This window comes from Hemiscyllium ocellatum, chromosome 28 (genome assembly GCF_020745735.1).
Source record: "Hemiscyllium ocellatum isolate sHemOce1 chromosome 28, sHemOce1.pat.X.cur, whole genome shotgun sequence".
Taxonomy (NCBI): Eukaryota; Metazoa; Chordata; class Chondrichthyes; order Orectolobiformes; family Hemiscylliidae; genus Hemiscyllium; species Hemiscyllium ocellatum.
The window spans coordinates 3,595,211-3,616,748 of NC_083428.1; the positions used below are offsets into that span (position 1 = coordinate 3,595,211).

General features: G+C 46.3%; 1 protein-coding gene across 1 annotated transcript; it reads left to right on the forward strand.

The window, feature by feature from the left end:
- The first annotated feature begins 322 nt into the window (after nucleotides 1–322).
- Nucleotides 323–20,931, forward strand: LOC132828967 (mpv17-like protein 2). Its single transcript, XM_060846202.1, has 5 exons — nucleotides 323–1,511; nucleotides 4,521–4,682; nucleotides 9,682–9,758; nucleotides 9,871–9,999; nucleotides 20,650–20,931. The coding sequence occupies exons 1-5, from the start codon at nucleotides 1,322–1,324 to the stop codon at nucleotides 20,719–20,721; spliced, it is 630 nt and encodes a 209-aa protein (XP_060702185.1). The 5' UTR covers nucleotides 323–1,321; the 3' UTR covers nucleotides 20,722–20,931.
- The last annotated feature ends 607 nt before the right edge of the window (nucleotides 20,932–21,538 follow it).

Below are 21,538 nucleotides of genomic sequence, written 5' to 3' on the forward strand. Positions count from 1 at the left end.
TGATTACATTCTTCTCGAACAAAAAGTAGTCAGTAATCAATCAGTAAAATATAACTTTTCAATAACTTATTCCAGGAGGTGCCTGTGACTTTAAAACAGATTGTTACAGGGTAGCCCCTCCTATTCTAATTGAATATTAATCTATGTAAAACAGGACATGTGATTGGACGATGTGATTGGACGCTAGAACGATGTGATTGGTCAATAGTGCCGGTATGTTGCAGAATCACTCAGCTTTCATTGGTTAATTGTTGTATCAATCAGACCCATACCCGGATCTGATTGGTTGAAAAAACCGATACAATTTCCTTCCGGATGCTGAGGAACGTGGTTGAGATTCAGTGACAGGAAGGGAAAGAGAAAGAGAAAATTAAAATGAGTGAAAGAGAATAGAATAGAAATATATGTAATCTGGGGGAGGAAGAGGAGAGGGACAGGACCAGAGACAGAGAGAGAGACAGAGACAGAGAGTTTAGATAAGGATACACATAGACAAACAGAGTGGGATCAAATCATTAACGGATGGTGAGCAGAGAGGGATAGAGGTATAATTGCAGATGTACAGATAGTCTGACAGGAAGCGAAAGAGAGGAAAGGAGCTGGAGTAATAGGGAGACAGGATTGAAACAGGGATACAGACTGCAGGGTAAAGAAAAAGGAATAAAATTCCCAAGGAACAGGGAGTTGAGGGCGGCGTTGAGCTGGGGTCCCCTCAGAACTGTGGAAACATTAGGTATCGACAGTGTGGGGAGAGGGAATGGACTAAGAAAGACCAGTTAACTGAGGGGACCAAGGATTAAGGGGGGAGGCAGCGAAGTCCAAAAACTGGAATTATCGTCTCAGCTTAAAGTTCGGAGTTCATCTCCTGCTCAGGCAGAGTTCAGTTTGACCCTCAGAGCTGGTCAGTGGCCGGAGACTGGACAGAGAGCCCGAGGAATCTCTGAGAACTACGCAGTCTTTGAGTTTGATGAGTGCAAGCGCAGAACTTGAATGTGTAGGTGCAAACTCTCCATGAAGAAGAAAAAAACACTTGCAGGGAAAAAAGAAGCATTTTGTGCACAGTGTGCTGATACTGCACGGAGATAGGTTGTTTTATATAGGGGGAGTGAGAGTGGCCCATGGCAGTTGTGAGAAACTTCAAGGTTAGATAGTAACCTGGAGATTAGGCTCTTTCAGGAGTTTTTCACACTTAACATCCTACAGGCTGGAAATTTCAAGCTGACTTTGAGAATTAAGAGCGGAGTAGATTTCTTTTGCAGAGCATCATTTAAAGATTGGAGTTAGTTCAGTCAGTGGGTTAACCCTGCCCTCCCAGTAGAGAATGCCTGCTCCTCCAAACACAGCTTTCTCTGTCCGCCTGCTCGCTGTTTGGAAATCTCTCTTCACTGGCAAATATCTGTTCGTCACTAACACTGTTAGCTGCGGGGCTCTGATGGCGACTGGGGACTTGATACAACAAACCCGAGAGATCTGGCGGGAGCCCGACCGTGTGCGGGAATGGGCTCGAACAGGTAATGCATTTAGGTAGCGCCTTCCACCAGTTCAGCGCCTCCCAGTGGCGTTGCCCTGAAGTGCGGTCGCTACTGAAGATACTGACGAGAGCGAAATATCCGCGCAGGGACGGGCACTCCTCTTCAAGATAAAAACTGAAAGAACTGCTGGAAATCAGAAACCAAAACAGAAAATCTCAGTAGGTCTGGCAGCATCTGTGGAGAGCAATCGGAGTTACAATCCGGAGCCAGTGATACTCTCTCTGTTCGGATGAAGGGTCACTGAAGCCGAGAGGTTAACTAGATTTCCCTCCAATGTAACACTGGGGTACAGTACTGGTGGGGGCAGGTCTGTCCCTGTATAACACTGGGGTACAGTACTGCTGGGGACAGGTCTGTCCCTGTATAACACTGGGGTACAGTACTGCTGGGGACAGGTCTGTCCCTGTATAACACTGGGGTACAGTACTGCTGAGGGCAGGTCTGTCACTATAACACTGGGGTACAGTACTGCTGGGGACAGGTCTGTCCCTGTATGACACTGGGGTACAGTACTGCTGAGGGCAGGTCTGTCACTATAACACTGGGGTACAGTACTGCTGGGGACAGGTCTGTCCCTGTATGACACTGGGGTACCGTCTATCACTGTATAACACTGGGGTACAGTACTGGTGGGGACAGGTCTGTCACTGTATAACACTGGGGTACAGTACTGGTGGGAACAGGTCTGTCACTGTATAACACTGGGGTACAGTACCGGTGGTGACAGGTCTGTCACTGTATAACATTGGGGTACGGTACTGGTGGGGACAGGTCTGTCGCTGTATAACATTGGGGTACGGTACTGATGGGGACAGGTCTGTCGCTGTATAACACTGGGGTACAGTACCGGTGGGGACAGGTCTGTTGCTGTATAACACGGGTACAGTACTGGTGGGGACAGGTCTGTCACTGTATAACACTGGGGTACAGTACTGGTGGGGACAGGTCTGTCCCTGTATAACACTGGGGTACAGTACTGGTGGGGACAGGTCTGTCACTGTATAACACTGGGGTACAGTACTGCTGGGGACAGGTCTGTCCCTGTATAACACTGGGGTACAGTACTGCTGGGGACAGGTCTGTCCCTGTATAACACTGGGGTACAGTACTGCTGAGGGCAGGTCTGTCACTATAACACTGGGGTACAGTACTGCTGGGGACAGGTCTGTCCCTGTATGACACTGGGGTACAGTACTGCTGAGGGCAGGTCTGTCACTATAACACTGGGGTACAGTACTGCTGGGGACAGGTCTGTCCCTGTATGACACTGGGGTACCGTCTATCACTGTATAACACTGGGGTACAGTACTGGTGGGGACAGGTCTGTCACTGTATAACACTGGGGTACAGTACTGGTGGGAACAGGTCTGTCACTGTATAACACTGGGGTACAGTACCGGTGGTGACAGGTCTGTCACTGTATAACATTGGGGTACGGTACTGGTGGGGACAGGTCTGTCGCTGTATAACATTGGGGTACGGTACTGATGGGGACAGGTCTGTCGCTGTATAACACTGGGGTACAGTACCGGTGGGGACAGGTCTGTTGCTGTATAACACGGGTACAGTACTGGTGGGGACAGGTCTGTCACTGTATAACACTGGGGTACAGTACTGGTGGGGACAGGTCTGTCCCTGTATAACACTGGGGTACAGTACTGGTGGGGACAGGTCTGTCACTGTATAACACTGGGGTACAGTACTGCTGGGGACAGGTCTGTCACTGTATAACACTGGGGTACAGTGCCGGTGGGGACAGGTCTGTCGCTGTATAACATTGGGGTACGATACTGATGGGGACAGGTCTGTCGCTGTATAACACTGGGGTATGGTACTGGTGGGGACAGGTCACTGTATCACTTAAAATCACACAATACCGGGTTACTGTCCAACAGGTCGACTTAGAAGTACAAGCTTTCGGACTGCTGCTCCATTGTCAGGTCGCTTGTAGAACAGGATCGTAGGACACAGACTTCATAGCAAAAGATCATTTTGTCATACACTGATGCAATATATTATGCCAATCTTGATTGCGGTTCAATCTTTCATCCGTAAGAATGGGTTTTAGGTTAAAGTTCACTAATATGTAAATCCCAGAACTACTTTCAAGTCATATTCCCCAGATAACTTAAGGTTTGTTTAAAAAAAGTGACACCTCAGCTCAAACAATGCATTAAATGTGCGCAGTTAGAGTCCATATGTGTTCCAATCTTGAGTCAGACTGGTTCTCTTTCCAAAGTATGAGTTTGTAAAATGTCACATGGCTTATAAAAAATATTGACTGCCATTTAACAGCAGTCTAGGTTTGTTCAATATATTGCGTCAGTTTATGACACTATGGTCTTTTGCTATAAATTCTGTGTCCTGTGATCCTATTTCACTAGCTCCCTGATGAAGGAGCAGCACTCAGAAAGCTGGTACTTCCAAATAAACTAGTTGGACTATAACCCAGTGTTGTGTGATTGTTAATTTTGACCATCCCAATCCAAAACTGGTACCTCCACCTCACTGTATCACACTGGGGTAAAGTACTGGTGGGGACAGGCCTGTCACTGTATAACACTGGGGTATGGTACTGGTGGGGACAGGTCTGTCACTGTATAACACTGGGGTACGGTACTGGTGGGGACAGCTCTGTCACTGTATAACACTGGGGTACGGTACTGGTGGGGACAGGTCTGTCCCTGTATAACACTGGGGTACAGTGCTGGTGGGGATAGGTCTGGTTGTGAATCCTCCCTACAGCCAAACACCTCCATGCACTGGGAGGCAGACAACGTGCCAAGTCCTGAAGGTGGAAGTGCAGCTTGTGATGCCATTGTAGGTTTGAGCAGCATCTGAGGATTAATATTTTCTGTGCTTCTTAATATTTATACATAGAAGGATTATTCCTTTGTCTTAATTTTGATTCCAGACTCCATATTCACAAAGGAGCTCTGCTTTTCCCAATGTCAGTCTCTCCTCCCTGTTTCTCTCACTTATCCACAGGACGAATGTTTGCAACTGGCTGTTTAATGGGCCCCTTTGGGCATTTCTGGTACGGGGCCCTGGATCGAAGGTTCCCAGGAAGGACCAAACTCATTGTGCTGAAGAAGGTCTTGTTGGACCAAACCATTGCCTCGCCCATCTTTGGCCTCATCTATTTTGGCGGTACGTGTAACTAACATCCCTGCGCCCAAACCGACCTACCTCCAACCACTCCTACCTCAGGGTTATAGGTGTGTGAAACCTTTCTCCTGTCCCCATTCAATCTGTGTCTGACAACTCATTAACCTGCAAGGCAGCATGACACTGCGCTGTAGAGGATATAGTAACAGTGGGACAGGCCTGTCACTGTATAATACTGGGGTACAGTACTGGTGGGGACAGGTCTGTCACTGTATAACACTGGGGTACATTACTGGTGGGGACAGGTCTGTCACTGTATAACACTGGGGTACATTACTGGTGGGGACAACTCTGTCACTGTCTAACACTGGGGTACAGTACTGGTGGGTACAGCTCTGTCACTGTATAACCACTGGGGTACAGTACTGGTGGGTACAGCTCTGTCACTGTATAACCACTGGGGTACAGTATTGGTGGGGACAGGTCTGTCACTGTATAACCACTGGGGTATAGTACTGGTGGGGACAGGTCTGTCACTGTATAACCACTGGGGTACAGTACTGGTGGGGACAGGTCTGTCACTGTATAACCACTGGGGTACTGTACTGGTGGGGACAGCTCTGTCACTATATAACACTGGGGTACAGTACTGGTGGGGACTGTGTACTGTGGGGGTAAATTGAAAAGGTTTAACTTGAAAGCAAAGATTGCGTAGACTCATGTTGATTGTAGAAGTTTGAAAACGTGCTCTAATCATAGAGTTGATGCTGATTAGTAAAGTTTAAAGGATAAAGGGCAATAAATTGTTTTATATTTGTTCAAGGTATGTGGAAGCATTATCTTGGACAACATTTATTGCCTGTCCCTAATTGCCCCTTGAGAAGGTGGGGGTGAGCTGCCTTCTTGAACCGCTGCAGTCCGTGTTCTGTAGGAAAACTCCCAATGCCCTTTGGGAGGGAATTCCAGGATTTTGTCCCAGCGACAGTGAAGGAGCAGCGATATGTTTTCAAGTCAGGATGGTGGTGGTTTGGAAGGGAACTTGCAGGTGCTGGTGTTCCCATATATCGCTGCCTTTGTCTTTTGCGATAGAAGTGGTTGTGGGTTGGAAAGGTGCTGTCTGAGGACCTTTGGTGAATTTCTGCAGGGCAAATTGTAGCTAGCACACACTGCTGCTACTGAGCACCGGTGGTGGAGGGAGTGGAGGAGGTGGATGTAGTGCCAGTCAAGCGGCTTCTTTGTCCTGGATAATATTGAGCTTCTTGCCCTTGGTCATCAAGAATCTATCTTTCTCTGCCTTAAAATGTTTAAAGTTTTCAACGTTTGGGAGAAGATTTGTAGCTCGGGTGCTCGTTGTTGTGGTTCTGTTCGCCGAGCTGGGAATTTGTGTTGCAAACGTTTCGTCCCCTGTCTAGGTGACATCTGCAGTGCTTGGGAGCCTCCTGTGAAGCGCTTCTGTGATGTTTCCTCCAGCATTTGTAGTGGCTTGTCTCTGCCGCTTCCGGTTGTCGGTTCCAGCTGTCCGCTGCAGTGGCCAGTATATTGGGTCCAGGTCGATGTGTTTGTTGATAGAATCTGTGGATGAGTGCCATGCCTCTAGGAATTCCCTGGCTGTTCTCTGTTTGGCTTGTCCTATAATAGTAGTGTTGTCCCAGTCGAATTCCTGTTGCTTGTCATCTGCGTGTGTGGCTACTCAGGATAGCTGGTCGTGTCGTTTCGTGGCTAGTTGGTGTTCAACTAAATGTTTAAAGTTTGTACACCTACTGACATTTCGGGAAGGGAATTCCAAAGACGCTCAACCCTCTGAGGAAAATCCTCATCTCCGTTTTAAATCGATGGCCCTGCATTTTTAAACTCTGATCGATAATCCTAAATTCTCTCATGAGCAGAAGTCGTTTCCACATCGACCCGATTGCATTCGTTTAGGGTTTTATATTTCAATCAAGTTATCTCTGTTGCATGCAGGTGCTGACAGAGGTGAGAAAAATGACAGGGAATGAAGCCGAACTGTTGTCAGCAAGCAGGGGGCTGGAAAAACGCAGCAAGCCAGGCAGCATCAGGAAGTAGTACACCCGAAACATCGACTTCTCCACTTCCTGATGCTGTTTTCGTTAGAGAGAAGGTTGAGAGGTGACTTAATTGAGTCAAAAAAGATAATCAGAGGGTTAGATCAGGTGGACAGTGAGAGCCTTTTTCCTCGGATGGTGATGGTTCGCACAAGGGGACATAGCTTTAAATTGAGGGGTGATAGATATCGGACAGATGTCAAAGCTAGTTTCTCTACTCAGAGCAGTAGGGGCATGGAACGCATTGCGTGCAACAGTAGTAGACACACCAACTTTAAGAGCATTTAAATGATCATTGGATAAATATATGGATAAAAATAGAATAGTGTAGGTTTGATGTGCTTCAGATTGGTTCCATAGGTCGACGCAACTTCAAGGGCCAAAGGGCCTGTACTGCTTTAGGTTAGTGTGGAAACAGGCCCTTCGGCCCAACAAGAAATACCGACCCTCTGAAGACCCACACCCATTCCCCTACATTTACCTCTTCACCTAACACTATGGGCAATTTAGCATGGCCAATTCACCTGACCTGCACATTTTTGGATTGTGGGAGGAAACCGGAGCACCCGGAGGAAACCCACGCAGACACGGGGAGAATGTGTAAACTCCACACAGTCAGATGCCTAAGGTGGGAATTGAACCCAGGTCCCTGGTACTGTGAGGCAGCAGTGCTAACCACTGTGCCGCCCATATGTCCTGATGCTGCCTGGCTTGATCTTCCAGCCTCCTGCTTGTCTCCTTTGGATTCCAGGGACTGCAGTTTTTCTTTTCTCTAGGAATGTTGTCAGGGCCCACAGCCTTTGCAAGTATCCAGTGCCTCTGGCCATTTCTTGATAGTTCGTGGAATGAATCGAATTGGCTGAAGACCTGGCTCTGTGATGCTCTGGCCTACTGGAGGAGGCCGAGATGGATCGTCCACTCAGTGCTTCTGGCTGAAGATGGATGTGAATATTTCAGTCTTGTCCTAATGTACTGCTCGTTCCCCTAATTAAAAAAAATTGTAAAGGAGACTTATCAAACTAAATTAGAATGTTATTCCAGGGCTGCCAACACCCAGTCCAACCCTTACAGCACCCCCTTGTCATGGACCTTGTGTGCACCGCTCCATTGATACCATTAACATAAACAGCCACTGTTCAGTCTCCTCTCGATAGTGCTTGGACTTGAGGATTTTGTTGAGAAGAAAAATCTCAGACATCGGTTTCGCTCCACCACAAACATCTTATTTATTAAAATAAACCTCCTGATACCTTGATGTGAAGTATCTAAAGTAATCTCAATGACACAACACTTTTATTGGCTCTTCTAATTTAAAACACCCTGTAATGTAACCTTGGCTCTCGCCCAAAACACATGCAGGCCCCACAACTTATCAGAAGCACACCTTTATTGAGAAAGCGTAGGAAAAGCCTCATACTCTGCACAAGCCGTAGTTAGTTCAGAGTTCGGTTGTTACCCTTGAGTTATCTTAACCTCTCAGTTCCAGTACTTTTTGGATTTGACTGATTTAGTTTACAATCCTTCATGTGATTGACTTTTCCCACGAGAACTGCAGCCACATGAGCAGTTTGACTGTCCCTGACCCACCTCGGTGCCTGCAGACACCTCCTGACCAAGATTATTTCGCTGGAGATTTACAGTTCCCTACACGATCCAGCATTGATTGTGGCCTGAGTCAGACTGACCAATTCTTTACTACAGTTGGAAGACAGGTCAGTTGCTTCAATTCCAACCTGCTTTTGATTAAAGTTGAACATAACCACACCAACTATAATCTCGTGTGAAGAAGTGGGACTGGACTTGGAATGTTAACTCTGTTTCTCTCTCCGCAGATACTGCCAGACCTGCTGAGTTTCTCCAGAAATTCCTGTTTTTGTTTCAAATCTTCAGTATCTTTGTTTTCATAAAATCCTGACAAGTGCGGTTAGAGGCCATTTGGCCCATAAAGTCTGCACTGACCCTCCAAAGAGCATCCCACCCTATCCCTGTAATCCTGCATTTCCCATTCCATGGCTAATCCACCTAACTTGTACATTTTTGGACTGTGGGAGGAAACCAGAGCACTCGGAGGAAACCCACACAGACACTGGGAGAATGCGCAAACTCCACACAGACAGTTGTCCGAGGCTTGAATTGAACCTGGGTCCCTGTTGCTGTGAGGCAGCAGTGCCAACCACTGAGCCAAGCAAAAATTTGTCTGTTGCTCAGGATGTCTGAGAGCTAATTGTCCTTGATGTACAGTCTGTTCTGATATAACGTGATAGTTCCATTCTCTTGCCATCTCATGTTATAAGGAAATTGCACAATAGCTGCCCCCATTTAAACTGATCGGGTCAGAATCACATTATAGCCAGTACAGGTAAGTTCATGTTCTACAAATAACGGTATAAATTCTTCAATTGCTTTTATACCAATACACGCTGAAAAAACAAACACTATAGCCGAACTGACTGTATTTCACACTGAGCCTAGCTGAGAATGGTGATTGACACAATGCAGTTTTTCTCCACGGAGAGACCAGTTCTGAAAACACAGTTCATTAATTCTGGGTTGAAACCTCTCCTGCTGTTTGAACATGACACAGCAATTCCACAACGATGGACAGAGGTTTGAATTAGCCATTTCTCTCCACAACAGGAAGTTTTTTTCACCAGTGGTCAGATTCCAATGCTATTGTATTTACTGATCAATCTCTGGACTGCACTAGAGCCAAGGCATTTCCCTGCACTATTGACCCGTGTTATAATGTTGATTCCCTCATGCTGAGCCAGTGTCTGTATTTGTACAGGGGGTTTGATATTTACTTGCAGCTGTGTGTCCACTGGGTTTGAGGTGAGTTCTCCTATTTTAGAGAGTAATTAATGGAGGGATCCCATAGCCTGGGTCCGATAGGATAGAGGAACATTCAGATTTCAATAGTAAGCTAAAATCTCTTGAGATGAATGTTGAATTGAAGACGTGGTGATATGTTTTGACAGGAATGGGGATGTTAGAAGGCCATCATCCAATCAAATGCCTGATGGAATTCAAGAGGAAATTCTGGAAATTTTATATGGTAAAATATTGAAATTCTGGTTCTTTGATGAATTGATTTTGGATGATTTATCATGATTTTGTCCTTTATAACTGTGGACCTCTGATATTTTAATCCGTCGACTTCTTTCCAGGCGGATTTGATGTTGTGGCCTGGAGCCCAAATGATCAACTTCTACTTCCTTTCTCCAAAATACCGCGTCCTCTACGTGAATGTAGTGACTGTCGGCTGGGATACTTTCCTCTCCTACCTTAAACATCAGGTAGGTACTTACTGCACGGAGCTAAAGTCTGGTGATGGATTTGATTAGATTACTTACAATGTGGAAACAGGCCATTCAGCCCAACAAGTCCATACTGACCCTCCAAAGAGCAACCCACCCACACCCATTCCCCAACATTTATCCCTTAACACTACAGGCAATTTAGCAAGGTCAATACACCTAACCTGCACATTTTTGGATTCTGGGAGGAAACCGGAGCACCCGGAGGAAACCCACGCAGACACAGGGAGAATATGCAAACTCCACATAGCCCAAGACTGGAATTGAACCTGGGACTGTGGTGCTGTGAGGCAGTAGTGCTAACCACTGAGCCACCGTGCCGCCCACTGTTTGACCTGAATACTCATCCACCTCGTCCTCCTTCAATTACACCCTATGTGAGGTCAGATACCAAATTAAACTCCCTCTACTCTTAAATGGAAAGTGAACCTTTCTCAACTCCTTTCAACTGAGTAAAGCTCCCTCTACTTGCTTGAACTAGAAGAAAAGCTCTCTTGAAGGACCTGATCAGGTGTACCCTAGAACTCTGTGAGGAGCTAGGGAAGTTATTGCTGGACCCTTGCTGAGATATTTGTATCGTCGATAGTCACAGGTGAGGTGCTGGAAGACTGGAGGTTGACTGACATGGTGACAATGTTTAAGAAGGATGGTAAGGACAAGCCAGGGAACTATAGACCAGTGAGCCTGATGTCGGTGATGGGCAAGTTGTTGGAGGGAATCCTGAGGGACAGGATGTACATGTATTTGGAAAGGCAAGGACCGATTAAGGATAGTCAACGTGGCTTTGTGCGTGGGAAATCATGTCTCACAAACTTGACTGAGTTTTTGAAGAAGTAACAAAGAGGATTGATGAGGACAGAATAGTGGATGTGATCGATATGGACTTCAGTAAGGCGTTCAACAAGGTTCCCCATGAGAGATTGATTAGCAAGGTTCGATCTCACGGAATACATGGAGAACGAGCCATTTGAATACAGAACTGGCTCAAAGGTAGAAGACAGGGGTGGTGGTGGAGGGTTGTTTTTCAGACTGGAGGCCTGTGACCAGTGGAGTGCCACAAGGATCGGTGCTGGGTCCACTACTTTTCATCATTTTATATAAAATGATTTGGATGTGAGCATAAGAAGTATAGTTAGTAAGTTTGCAGATGACACCAAAATTGGAGGTGTAGTGGACAAATTACAACAGGATCTTGATCAGATGGGCCAATGGGCAGATGGAGTTTAATTTAAATAAATGTGGGGTGTTGCATTTTGGGAAAGCAAATCTTAGCAGGACTCATACACTTAATAGTAAGGTCCTCGGGAGTGTTGCTGAACAAAGAGACCTTGGAGTGCAGATTCATAGCTCCTTGAAATTGGAGTTGCAGGTAGATAAGATAAGGAAGGAGGTGTGGAGTATACTTTCCTTTATTGGTCAGAGTATTGAGTACAGGAGTTGGGAGATCATGTTGCGACTGTACATGATGTTGGTTAGGCCACTTTTCGACTATTGAGTGCAATTCTGGACTCCTTCCTATCGGAAGGATGTTGTGAAACTTGAAAGGGTTCAGAAAAGATTTCCAAGGATGCTGTCAGGGTTGGAGGATTTGAGCTACAGGGAGAGGCTGAACAGACTGGAGCTGTTTTCCCAGAGTGTTGGAGTCTAAGGGGTGACCTTTATAGAAGCTTATAAAATCATGAGGGGCATGGATAGGATAAATAGACAAAGTCGTTTCCCTGGGATGGAGGAGACCAGACTAGAGGGCATAGGTTTAGGATGAGAGGAAAGATATAAAAGAGACGTAAGGGCAACTTTTTCACACAGAGGGTGGTACGTGTATGGAATGAGCTGCCAGAGGAAGTGGTGGAGGCTGGTACAATTGCAGCATTCAAATGGTATCTGGATGGATATATGAATTGGAAGGATTTGGAAAGATATGGGCTGGATGCTGGCAGATGGGACTAGATTAGTTTAGGATATCTGGTTGGCATGGACGAGTTTGACCGAAGGGTCTGTTTCTGTGCTGAACACCTCTTTTAAACTGAAGTAACACTTTTTATTTAAAACACAGTCCTCTTCAAACATTCCCAGGACAGGGTTTGCATGCAGTTATATACAGAGTGAAGCTCCACCTACTCTTTTAAACTGAAAGCAAAGTTTTGTCCACAATTTTGCACTGAAAGTAAAGCTCTCTGTACAATTCCCCCTCTCTCCATATCAAACACTCCCAGGACAGGGAGAGCACAGGGTTAGATACCAAGTAAAGCTCCCTCTAGACTGTCCCCATCGAACATGGGTTGGATATGGGAGAAGACTTCCCTCTGTGCTTTCCAGGCCTACTAGCTGAGCATTGCCTGCTACAACAGTATTGTAATATTTACTCTACAACACCATTGGTATTATGATTTGTATTGTGAACTTTGGTTTTGTGCTGAGCCTATTAGCTGAATGGGAGGGTAGAATTGAGGAGACACTGCAATTAAACTCTAACTTCAGGGTGAGAATTGTAACTGCGACAAAATCAGGAAGCGTTAGTGTGGAGGCAGGTCATTGTTTTTCAGGGACAGGGAAGGTGACTGCGAGATTTCCTGTTCTGTATTTTAATTACTGTCTGTGGAGAGAAGATTAGACTGACTTTAGTTGTCTCCTTTTCACAGAATCTCCCAGCATTGTGCCTGTAAAGAAAGATACAATTAATTATGTCCTCTCCCTCGCCCTGTTGCTCGTTCCCCACTGCTGCGCCGTTAGTGTCACCCCTTTTAAGTATCTACCCAGGTCTTAATTCAAAGTTACTGTTCAGTTTGGTTCCACCATGTTAACAAATTCTATCAAAAGAAACCAAAAAGATGTGGACTTCCTTTGAGTGGAGAGTTGATAGACTATAACAGCACAACAGGTCTCTGCCCCACTTCCAGCTGAGGGCCTGTTATAAATAATTTTTTAATCAATCTCTCTGGACCTGTTATGACACACCTCCCGGGCATGTGGAACTTGAATCCAGAACTGTAGTCCTGGAAGTAATGACATTACCACGACCACCAAGAGCTTTGTTACCCTTTTGTATATCTAGATATCAATTAGTTCACAGCTATTGCGTTAAAACATAGAAAAGTGGACTAGAAGTAGGCCATTCAGCCCATCGAAGCCTCTCCACCAATCGCCGTTGTCGCTGGTCCTCTATCTTGACACTATATTCCTGCTTTCTAACACCTCTCGATACTTTGAGCGTCCTGAAATCTATGGCTGTCTTAAATCATTTCCATAGCCTTCCATAGCACTTTACAGGCACTTCCATCACTTCCACAAGTTCACTGCCGTCTGGGTGAAGAAATGACTCCTGATCTCAGTCCGAAATAGACCACACCATGCCCTGAGACGGTGAGTCATGTGGGAGGGGAAATTGCAGTCCTTGAAGGAGGAGGCCACCTGGGATGTTCTGGAGTGGAATCAGTCCTCCTGGGAGCAGATGTGGCAGAAGAGGAGGAATTGGGAGCAAGGAATAGCATTCTTACAGGTTGTTGGGGGGAGAATGAGCATGCGGGAGGGGGGAGCGTGGGGGAGGTGGGTTGGGGTGGGGGGGATTGGGGTGGGGGGTGTGGGGGAGGGGTGGGTGTGGGGTGGGCTGGGAGGAAGTGTATTCCGGATTAGTGGTGCTGGAAGAGCACAGCAGTTCAGCCAGCATCCAAGGTGCAGCGAAATCGACGTTTCAGGCAAAAGTCCTTCATCAGGAATAAAGGCAGTGAGCCTGAAGCGTGGAGAGATAAGCTAGAGGAGGGTGGGAGTGGGGAGAAAGTAGCATAGAGTACAATAAGTGAGTGGGAGAGGGTATGAAGGTGATAGGTCAGGGAGGAGAGGGTGGAGTGGATAGGTGGAAAAGGAGATAGGCAGGTAGGACAAGTCCAGACAAGTCATGGGGACAGTGCTGAGCTGGAAGTTTGGAACTAGGGTGAGGTGGTGGAAGGGGAAATGAGGAAACTGTTGAAGTTCATATTGATGCCCTGGGGTTGAACTGTTCCGAGACAGAAGATGAGGCGTTCTTCCTCCAGGCGTCTGGTGGTGAGGGAACGGCAGTGAAGAAGGACCAGGACCTCCATGTCCTCGGCAGAGTGGGAGGGGGAGTTGAAATGTTGGGCCACGGGGCGGTGTGGTTGATTGGTGCGGGTGTCCCGGAGATGTTCCCTAAAGCGCTCTGCTAGGAGGCGCTGAGTCTCATAATCCAGGTAGCTCTGGGAGTCACCTCCACCACATCAGCTCCCAGGGGGAGCAATTCCACTCCAGAACATCCCAGATGGGCCTCCTACTTCAATGTATACAATTTCCCCACCCATGTGTCAACGATGCCCTCCAGCATATCTCCTCCACATCCCGCACCTCTGCCCTTGAACTCCACTCCTCCAAAGTAAAAGGTGCACCCACCTCTATCCAAGGCCCCAAAGGATCCTTCTACATCTGACAGAGATTTTCCTGCATATCCAAACACCTCATCTACTGTGTCCGTTGCTCTCGAGTGGTCTCTTCTACACTGGGAAGACAGGACGCCAGCTTGCGGAATGTTTCAGGGAACACCTCTGGGGGGGGGGACACTAGCCAACCCCACCGCCCTGTGACCGGACACTTAACTCCCACTCCCACTCCGCTAAGGTCCTGGGCCTCCCCTATCACCCCTCCCCTACCACCTCCACGCCTGGAGGAAGAACGCCTCATCTTCCACCTTGGGACCTTCCAACTACATGGGATCAATGTCGATTTGACCAGTCTCCTGATCTCCCCTCCCCCCATCTCATCCCAGATCCAAACCTCCAACTCAACACTGCCCTGTTGAATTGTCTTACCTGTTCATCTACCTTCCCACCTATCCGCTCCACCCTCCAGTCCAACCTATCACAATTACCCCCAATCTTCATCTGCCTATCGCATTCCCAGCTACCTTTCTTCCAGCCCCACCCTCCTCCCATTTATCTCTCAGTCCCCTTGGCCACACCCCCCCCCATTCCTATTAAAGAGCTTATGTTTGGAACGTCGACCTCTCCTGCTCCTCGGCTGCTGCCTGACCCCAGCTGTGCTTTTCCAGCATCACAGTCTTTGACTCTGATCTCCAGCATCTGCAGTCCTCACTTTGTCCCAGGAGAAATATACACCCTGCATCCAGACTGTCCAGCTCTGTCAGAATTTCATGCTTCAATGAGATCCCTCTCATTTTTCTAAACTCCAATGACCACAGGCCAAGTGGACCCTCCTATTACAATGCTACTATTCCAGGAATAGTCTTGTGAATCTTCACTGCATTTCCTTTGTGGAAAATATATCTTTCCTTGATTAAGGAGATACAAAATGCACACAATACTCCAGGACCCCTTACAGCTCCAGTTAGACATCCTCGCTCCTGTGCTCAGTGTAGGCCACCATTCCATTTGCCTTCCTGACATTGTGCTCCACCTACATCTTTGTCCTTGTACACCAGTCACTGAAAGCAATCGGGTCCATTTGTAAATCAGCACTTTCCTAATCTGTCCTGAATTGGAAAGGTTTGGTGGGATACGGACCAGGAACAGGCAGGTGGGAATTGTTTAGTTTGGGATTATCTTTGGCATGGATTGGTCAGACCAAAGGGTCTGTTTCTGTGCTGTATTAGCCATGCTCTAAAGATGCCAGTGTTGGACTGGGGTGGACAAAGTCAAAAGTCTCACAGCACCAGGTTAGAATCCATTGGACGAAGGAGCAGCACTCCGAAAGCTTGTGATTTCCAATAAACCTGTTGGGCTATAACCAGGCGTCGTCTGACTTCTGACTTTGACTATTTAAGCACATTTCTCCCATTCTGCTTTTCCTACCAAAGTGGACAACTTCATATTTATCAGCATTATGCTGCATCTACCACACATTTGCTCACTCTTTCTACTTGTCTAAATTGACCTGAAGACTCTTTGAAGCTCCTTTACCTCTCTCGGCCCCACCTGGTTTTATGAAGTCTTGGAAATATTACATTTGGTTCCCTTGCCCAAATTGTTCAGATACATTTCCTCCGGGTGCTCTGGTTTCCTCCCACAGTCCAAAGATGTGCAGGTTAGGTGAATTGACCATGCTAAATTGCCCATAGTGTTCAGGGATGGTGCAGGTTAGGTGCAGTGGTCAGGGGCAAATGTAGAGTAATGAGGAATGGGTTTGGTTGGGCTACTCTTTGGAGGGTCGGTGTGAACTTGTTGGGCTGAAGGGCCAGTTTCCACATTATAGGGATTCTGAGTATGAACAGTTGGGGTCCCAAGCACTGATTCCTGTCGTGCCCCACTCCTCATGGTCTTCCATTCTCAAAATGACCCATTAATTCCTCTCTGCTCACCAATTCCATGATATTACCCTCAGTCCCATGTGGTTTAATTTCTTTCAGTATCCCCGGATATTGGACTTTGTCAAAAGCCTTCTGAAAATCTAAATACACCATGTGCACTGTTTTCCCTCATCTAGCTATGTCCTCAAAACAAAAAAATTTCGGAAATCCATGTTGACTTTGTGTCATCCTATTGGTATGTTCTAAACATTCTGTTTTTAAATTCTTTATGATACTCGTTGGGAAGTGAGTCTGTGGAATTCTTTATCACAGAGGGCTGTTAGGGCTGGATCAATAGGTATATTCAAGGCTAAGACAGACTTTTAATCAGGATGGGGAAAACATAAGAAAGTGGAGTTGAGCATTATCAGATGAGCCAGAATCTCTCTGAATGACAGAGCAGCCTGGATGGATTGAATGGCCTACATCTGCTGCATTGACCTATGGTCTATAGACTCCAGCGGTTTTCTGTGAGGCTAATTGATTTTCTCCATCCCTCCCATTACATCTGCAACCTCCAATCTCATGGAGCTGTTCCAGAAAAACTAGAGAGTTTTGGAAGATAGAGGTAAGTTTTGGAAGATGCCAACCAATGGATCCATGTTTCTGTTGCTATTCCTTCCTCCTCTGGCTCGTAGGTTAGCGGGCCTTGGGAATTTACCAACTTTCAGGCCCAGTGATTTCTCCATCACTATTTTTTTAACTGATAATTTCCTTCAATTTCTCCTCCCTAATAGACCCTTGCTTTCCTAGCATTTCATGAAATTATTTGTTTTCTTCTGTGGAGACCAACCTAAAGTAATTATTTAATTGTTTTCCATGATCAACTCTTCAGTTTTTACAAATTTGATGTACACGAATTTGTTTATTTCATTTGAGCCCTTGTAGTCTGTTCTTGTGTTTCTTTGAAGTTCACACTCTGAATTCGTTTTTCCCTTTTAATCAATCTCTTTACCTTCCTTTGCTGAATTCTAAACTCTGCCGTTCCTCAGGCTTGCTACTTTTTCCAGCAACTTTGTGTGATCCCCTCTTTGAGCCTAACTTTATCCTTCATTTGTTATGATAGCCATGGTTGAGGGCCACCTTTTCTGTTCTGACCTTTAACCGAAAAAGTATGTCTAATTGCTGCAAAGCATGCATTTGTTCTTTAAATATTAATCATTACCTACCCACTGTCATTGTATTTAATGGAGTTGCCCAGTCTGTCTCAGCCCTCAACCTTAAACACACAAGAAATTGCTGGAGAAACTCAGCAGGGGCAGCTGCATGGAGAGAGCTGTTCTGTAGAATGGTCACTGCCTTCGAAATGTAGACTCTTGTTTTCTCTCCACAGATGCTATCAGACTCTGAATTTCTGCAGCAGTTTTGTTTTTGTGTGTATTTCAGGTCTCCAGCACCTTCAGTTCTTTGTTTTATTTCACCCCCCCCCCCATACCTTGGTAGTTTCCTTTAGTTGAGATCCCATTCCCCTTTGAACCTGAATTACTTCCTGTATTGACACACTGTCCTTTCAGTTATGGGATTCCAGGTCACAGCATCTGATTGCAGCAACAGAAACTATGATTGTCTTACTCCACCCCCTCCCACCAAAAAAATGTATTTTTTATTTGCCAATTATCTTACTAACTGTGTTCACTCAGTGCTGGCCCTTCTGAGAGTGACACAGTACCTTTGGGGATGTGTGTGAAAATATTTTGTACATGCAAATAAAGTTGTGAAAGCCAAAAGGCTGTGATGTTTAGAGCCATACAGCATGGAAACAGACCCTTCAGTCCTACCAGTCCATGCTGACCATAATCCCAAACTAAACCAGTCCCACCAGCCTGCATTTGGCCCATATCCCTCCAAACCTTTCTTCGACTCTTTAAATGTTCCAACTGTACCTGGGTCCACCATTTCCTCTGGAAGTTCATTCCACACACGAACCACTCTGTTGTAGTGGTTCTGTTTGCCGAGCTGGAAGTTTTTGTTGCAAACGTTTCGTCCCCTGGCTAGGAGACATCATCAGTGCTCTGGAGCCTCCTGCGAAGCGCTTCTTTGATGTTTCTTCCGGCATTTATAGTGGTCTGTCCTTGCCGCTTCTGGGTCTCAGTTTCAGCTGTCCGCTGTAGTGATTGGTATATTGGGTCCAGGTCGATGTGTTTGTTGATGGAGTTTGTGGATGAATGCCATGCCTCTAGGAATTCCCTGGCTGTTCTCTGTCTGGCTTGCCCTATGATAGTAGTGTTTTCCCAGTCGAATTCATGTTGCTTGTTGTCTGAGTGTGTGGCTACTAGGGATAGCTGGTCGTGTCGTTTCGTGGCTAGTTGGTGTTCATGTATGTGGATTGTTAGCTGTCTTCCTGTTTGTCCTATATAGTGTTTTGTGCAGTCCTTGCATGGTATTTTATAAACTACATTAGTTTTGCTCATGTTGGGTATTGGCTCCTTTGTTCTAGTAAGTTGTTGTCTGAGCGTGGCTGTTGGTTTGTGTGCTGTTATGAGTCCTAAGCGTCGCAGTAGTCTGACTGTCAGTTCTGAAACGCTCCTGATGTATGGTAGTGTGGCTAGTCCTTTTGGTTGTGGCATGTCCTCGTTCCGTGGTCTATCTCTTAGGCATCTGTTGATAAAGTTGCGTGGGTATCCGTTTTTGGCGAATACCTTGTATAGGTGTTCCTCTTCCTCTTTTCGCAGTTCTGGTGTACTGCAGTGTGTTGTAGCTCTTTTGAATAGTGTCCTGATGCAGCTTCGTTTGTGTGTGTTGGGGTGGTTACTTTCATCTACAGCGGACAGCTGCAACTGACACCCGGAAGCGGCAAGGACAGACCACTATAAATGCCGGAAGAAACATCAAAGAAGCACTTCACAGGAGGCTCCAGAGCACTGATGATGTCTCCTAGCCAGGGGATGAAACGTTTGCAACAAAAACTTCCAGCTCGGCGAACAGAACCACTACAACAAGCACCCGAGCTACAAATCTTCGCACAAACTTTGAACCACTCTGTGTTTTGAAAAAAAAGTTACCCCTCAAATCTTTTTTAAATCTCTCTCCTCTCACCTTAAACATAGGTCCCCTAGTCTTGAAATCCACCCCCCTTGGGAAAAGATGCCAGTCATTTGATTGGAAAAACAGGAAGTGAGAAGGAGTATTGCAAACGTTCAGGGTGTGAATGCCTGCGTATGTTTGAAGACAATTAGTAATAATGTTGTTTTCGCTAATTGTTAGCTGGTATTGGGCTCACCTGCACAAAAGTTCCAAATGATGGGGTCATGATACTAAGACCGCCAAGCACACGTACTGGAATTCACTCAGGAGAAGCTGTTTTAATCGGGGAATGGGGAGCATGTAGAACTCGCTTCTGGGGGAGCGATTGAGTATCGATACATCTTGAGAGGAAACAAGACCAACTGCCTGAGGGAGAGGGGAATGGAAGGAGATGATGGAGAGAGGCTCTCGGAGGTAGCTGTTGTGGAACCAGCATGCAATGGATGGGCTGAACGGCTCACTTATGTTTTGTGTGCAGTTGAGAACATTCCACTAAATGTGACCCCCCATTGTCATGATGCACAGCAAGATCCCATTACTGGTGGTGAGCAATTTGTTCAGTTTAGTTCAAGGGTGGGGATGGTGGTTTGAGGCCCAGTTGGTGAATTTCCACACTATTCCCGGTGGAATCTTTTTATTAGCTGCCTCTGGAAAGGTGCATTTCCTTAAGTTCACTTCCGACAGTGTGGGGACTGCAGAGGTGGTACCACAGCAGCTAGCTAACCCCAGTGCCCTGTAGCACCATCCCAGCTGGTAATGGTGTACCGTGTGCCTCCCAGAGATGCCAGCTTCTAGGAGTCCCTGTGAAAGGTTTGACATAATCTCAGCTTTGTCTCGCCATCGAGGTCTGTATCTCCCCTTGAGCCAGAGCTTGCGCGATAACACGTGACATTGAGCATCGAATCCAGGCCTGATGCCAAGTACAGTACCCAGGGGGTGCAGCCCTGTCAGAGATACCATCTTTTAGATGAGATGTTAAACTGAAATCCATCTGCTGTTTCAGCTGGATGTGACCGGTCCAACTGCGCTCCATCAAAACGGAGCAGGAACCTCTTCCTTCTGTCCTGATCAACATTGATCAATATCAATACTGATCAATACGTCTCCATCAACCAATGTTGCTGAAGGACCATAATTTCATTGTTGTCTGTGGGAACATATTTTATACACATTGCTGCATTGTGCCAGTGACCACTCTCTGAGCAAAAAGTGTTGGTGTCCGCAAAGTATGTTTCAGTGTGCAGGTGCTATATAAATGCAAGTGGCTTTTTTTGTTTCTTGCCTGTTTTGTCTTTCAGGAGCAGGACGATGCAGCTCTCGCATTGGACGAACAGCAAGCTGGATCAGGGAGCTCGGTGAAACTGCAGTAAGATGAACCGTCGCTGCTCCGAGTCCCTGATGGCCTGTAGGCTGAAGAGCAGTCAGTCTCTGATGTCTGGTCCAGGCAACCCTGACCTTCAATGTGCAGGCAGCTGGCAGTTGGAGAAAGGTCTCCGCTGCGATGTTCTGAACAGTTTTTTTTTTACTCATTGAAATTATCATTCTAAACTGTTAATAAATTTAAACTTTTTTAAATGAGGAGATAAGGAAATGGTCTGGCATTTCTGTAGCATCTTTCACAACATCAACTTGTCCCAAATGACCTGTCAGTGCAGGAGCCCAGTGCCGTGATTACTGGAGGGCATGCAGCAGTAATTAGTACACAGGACAATTCCACTAATAGTTACCAGCTTCACATCTCCGCTATTGCTCAGAGAGGGAGCAGGTTAGCCCCATGTCAGATAATTAAGAGGTGACCTTATTGAGGTGTTCAAAATTATGAATAACTTCCACAGGGTAAAGGAGGATAATCTGTTTTCACTATTTGGTATGTCAGTAACTAGGGGTCACAATTTCGGGGTTGTCAGTAAGAGAGCTAGGAGTGCAATGAGGAGAAACATCTTTACGCAGAGTTGTTAGGATTTGGAATGCGCTGCCTGGGAGATAGGTGAAGGAGGATTCCATAAGAGATCTCAAAAATGATATATATTTGGAAGGAATGAAGTTAGAAGGCTATGGAGATTGGGCTGGAGAGTGGGACTAGCTGGAAAAGTCTTTCTGGAGCTGGTACAGACATGATGGGCCAAATGGCCTCCTGGACTGTAAAATTCAATGATTCTATGTTTGTATCCACAAGGACCCAAACAG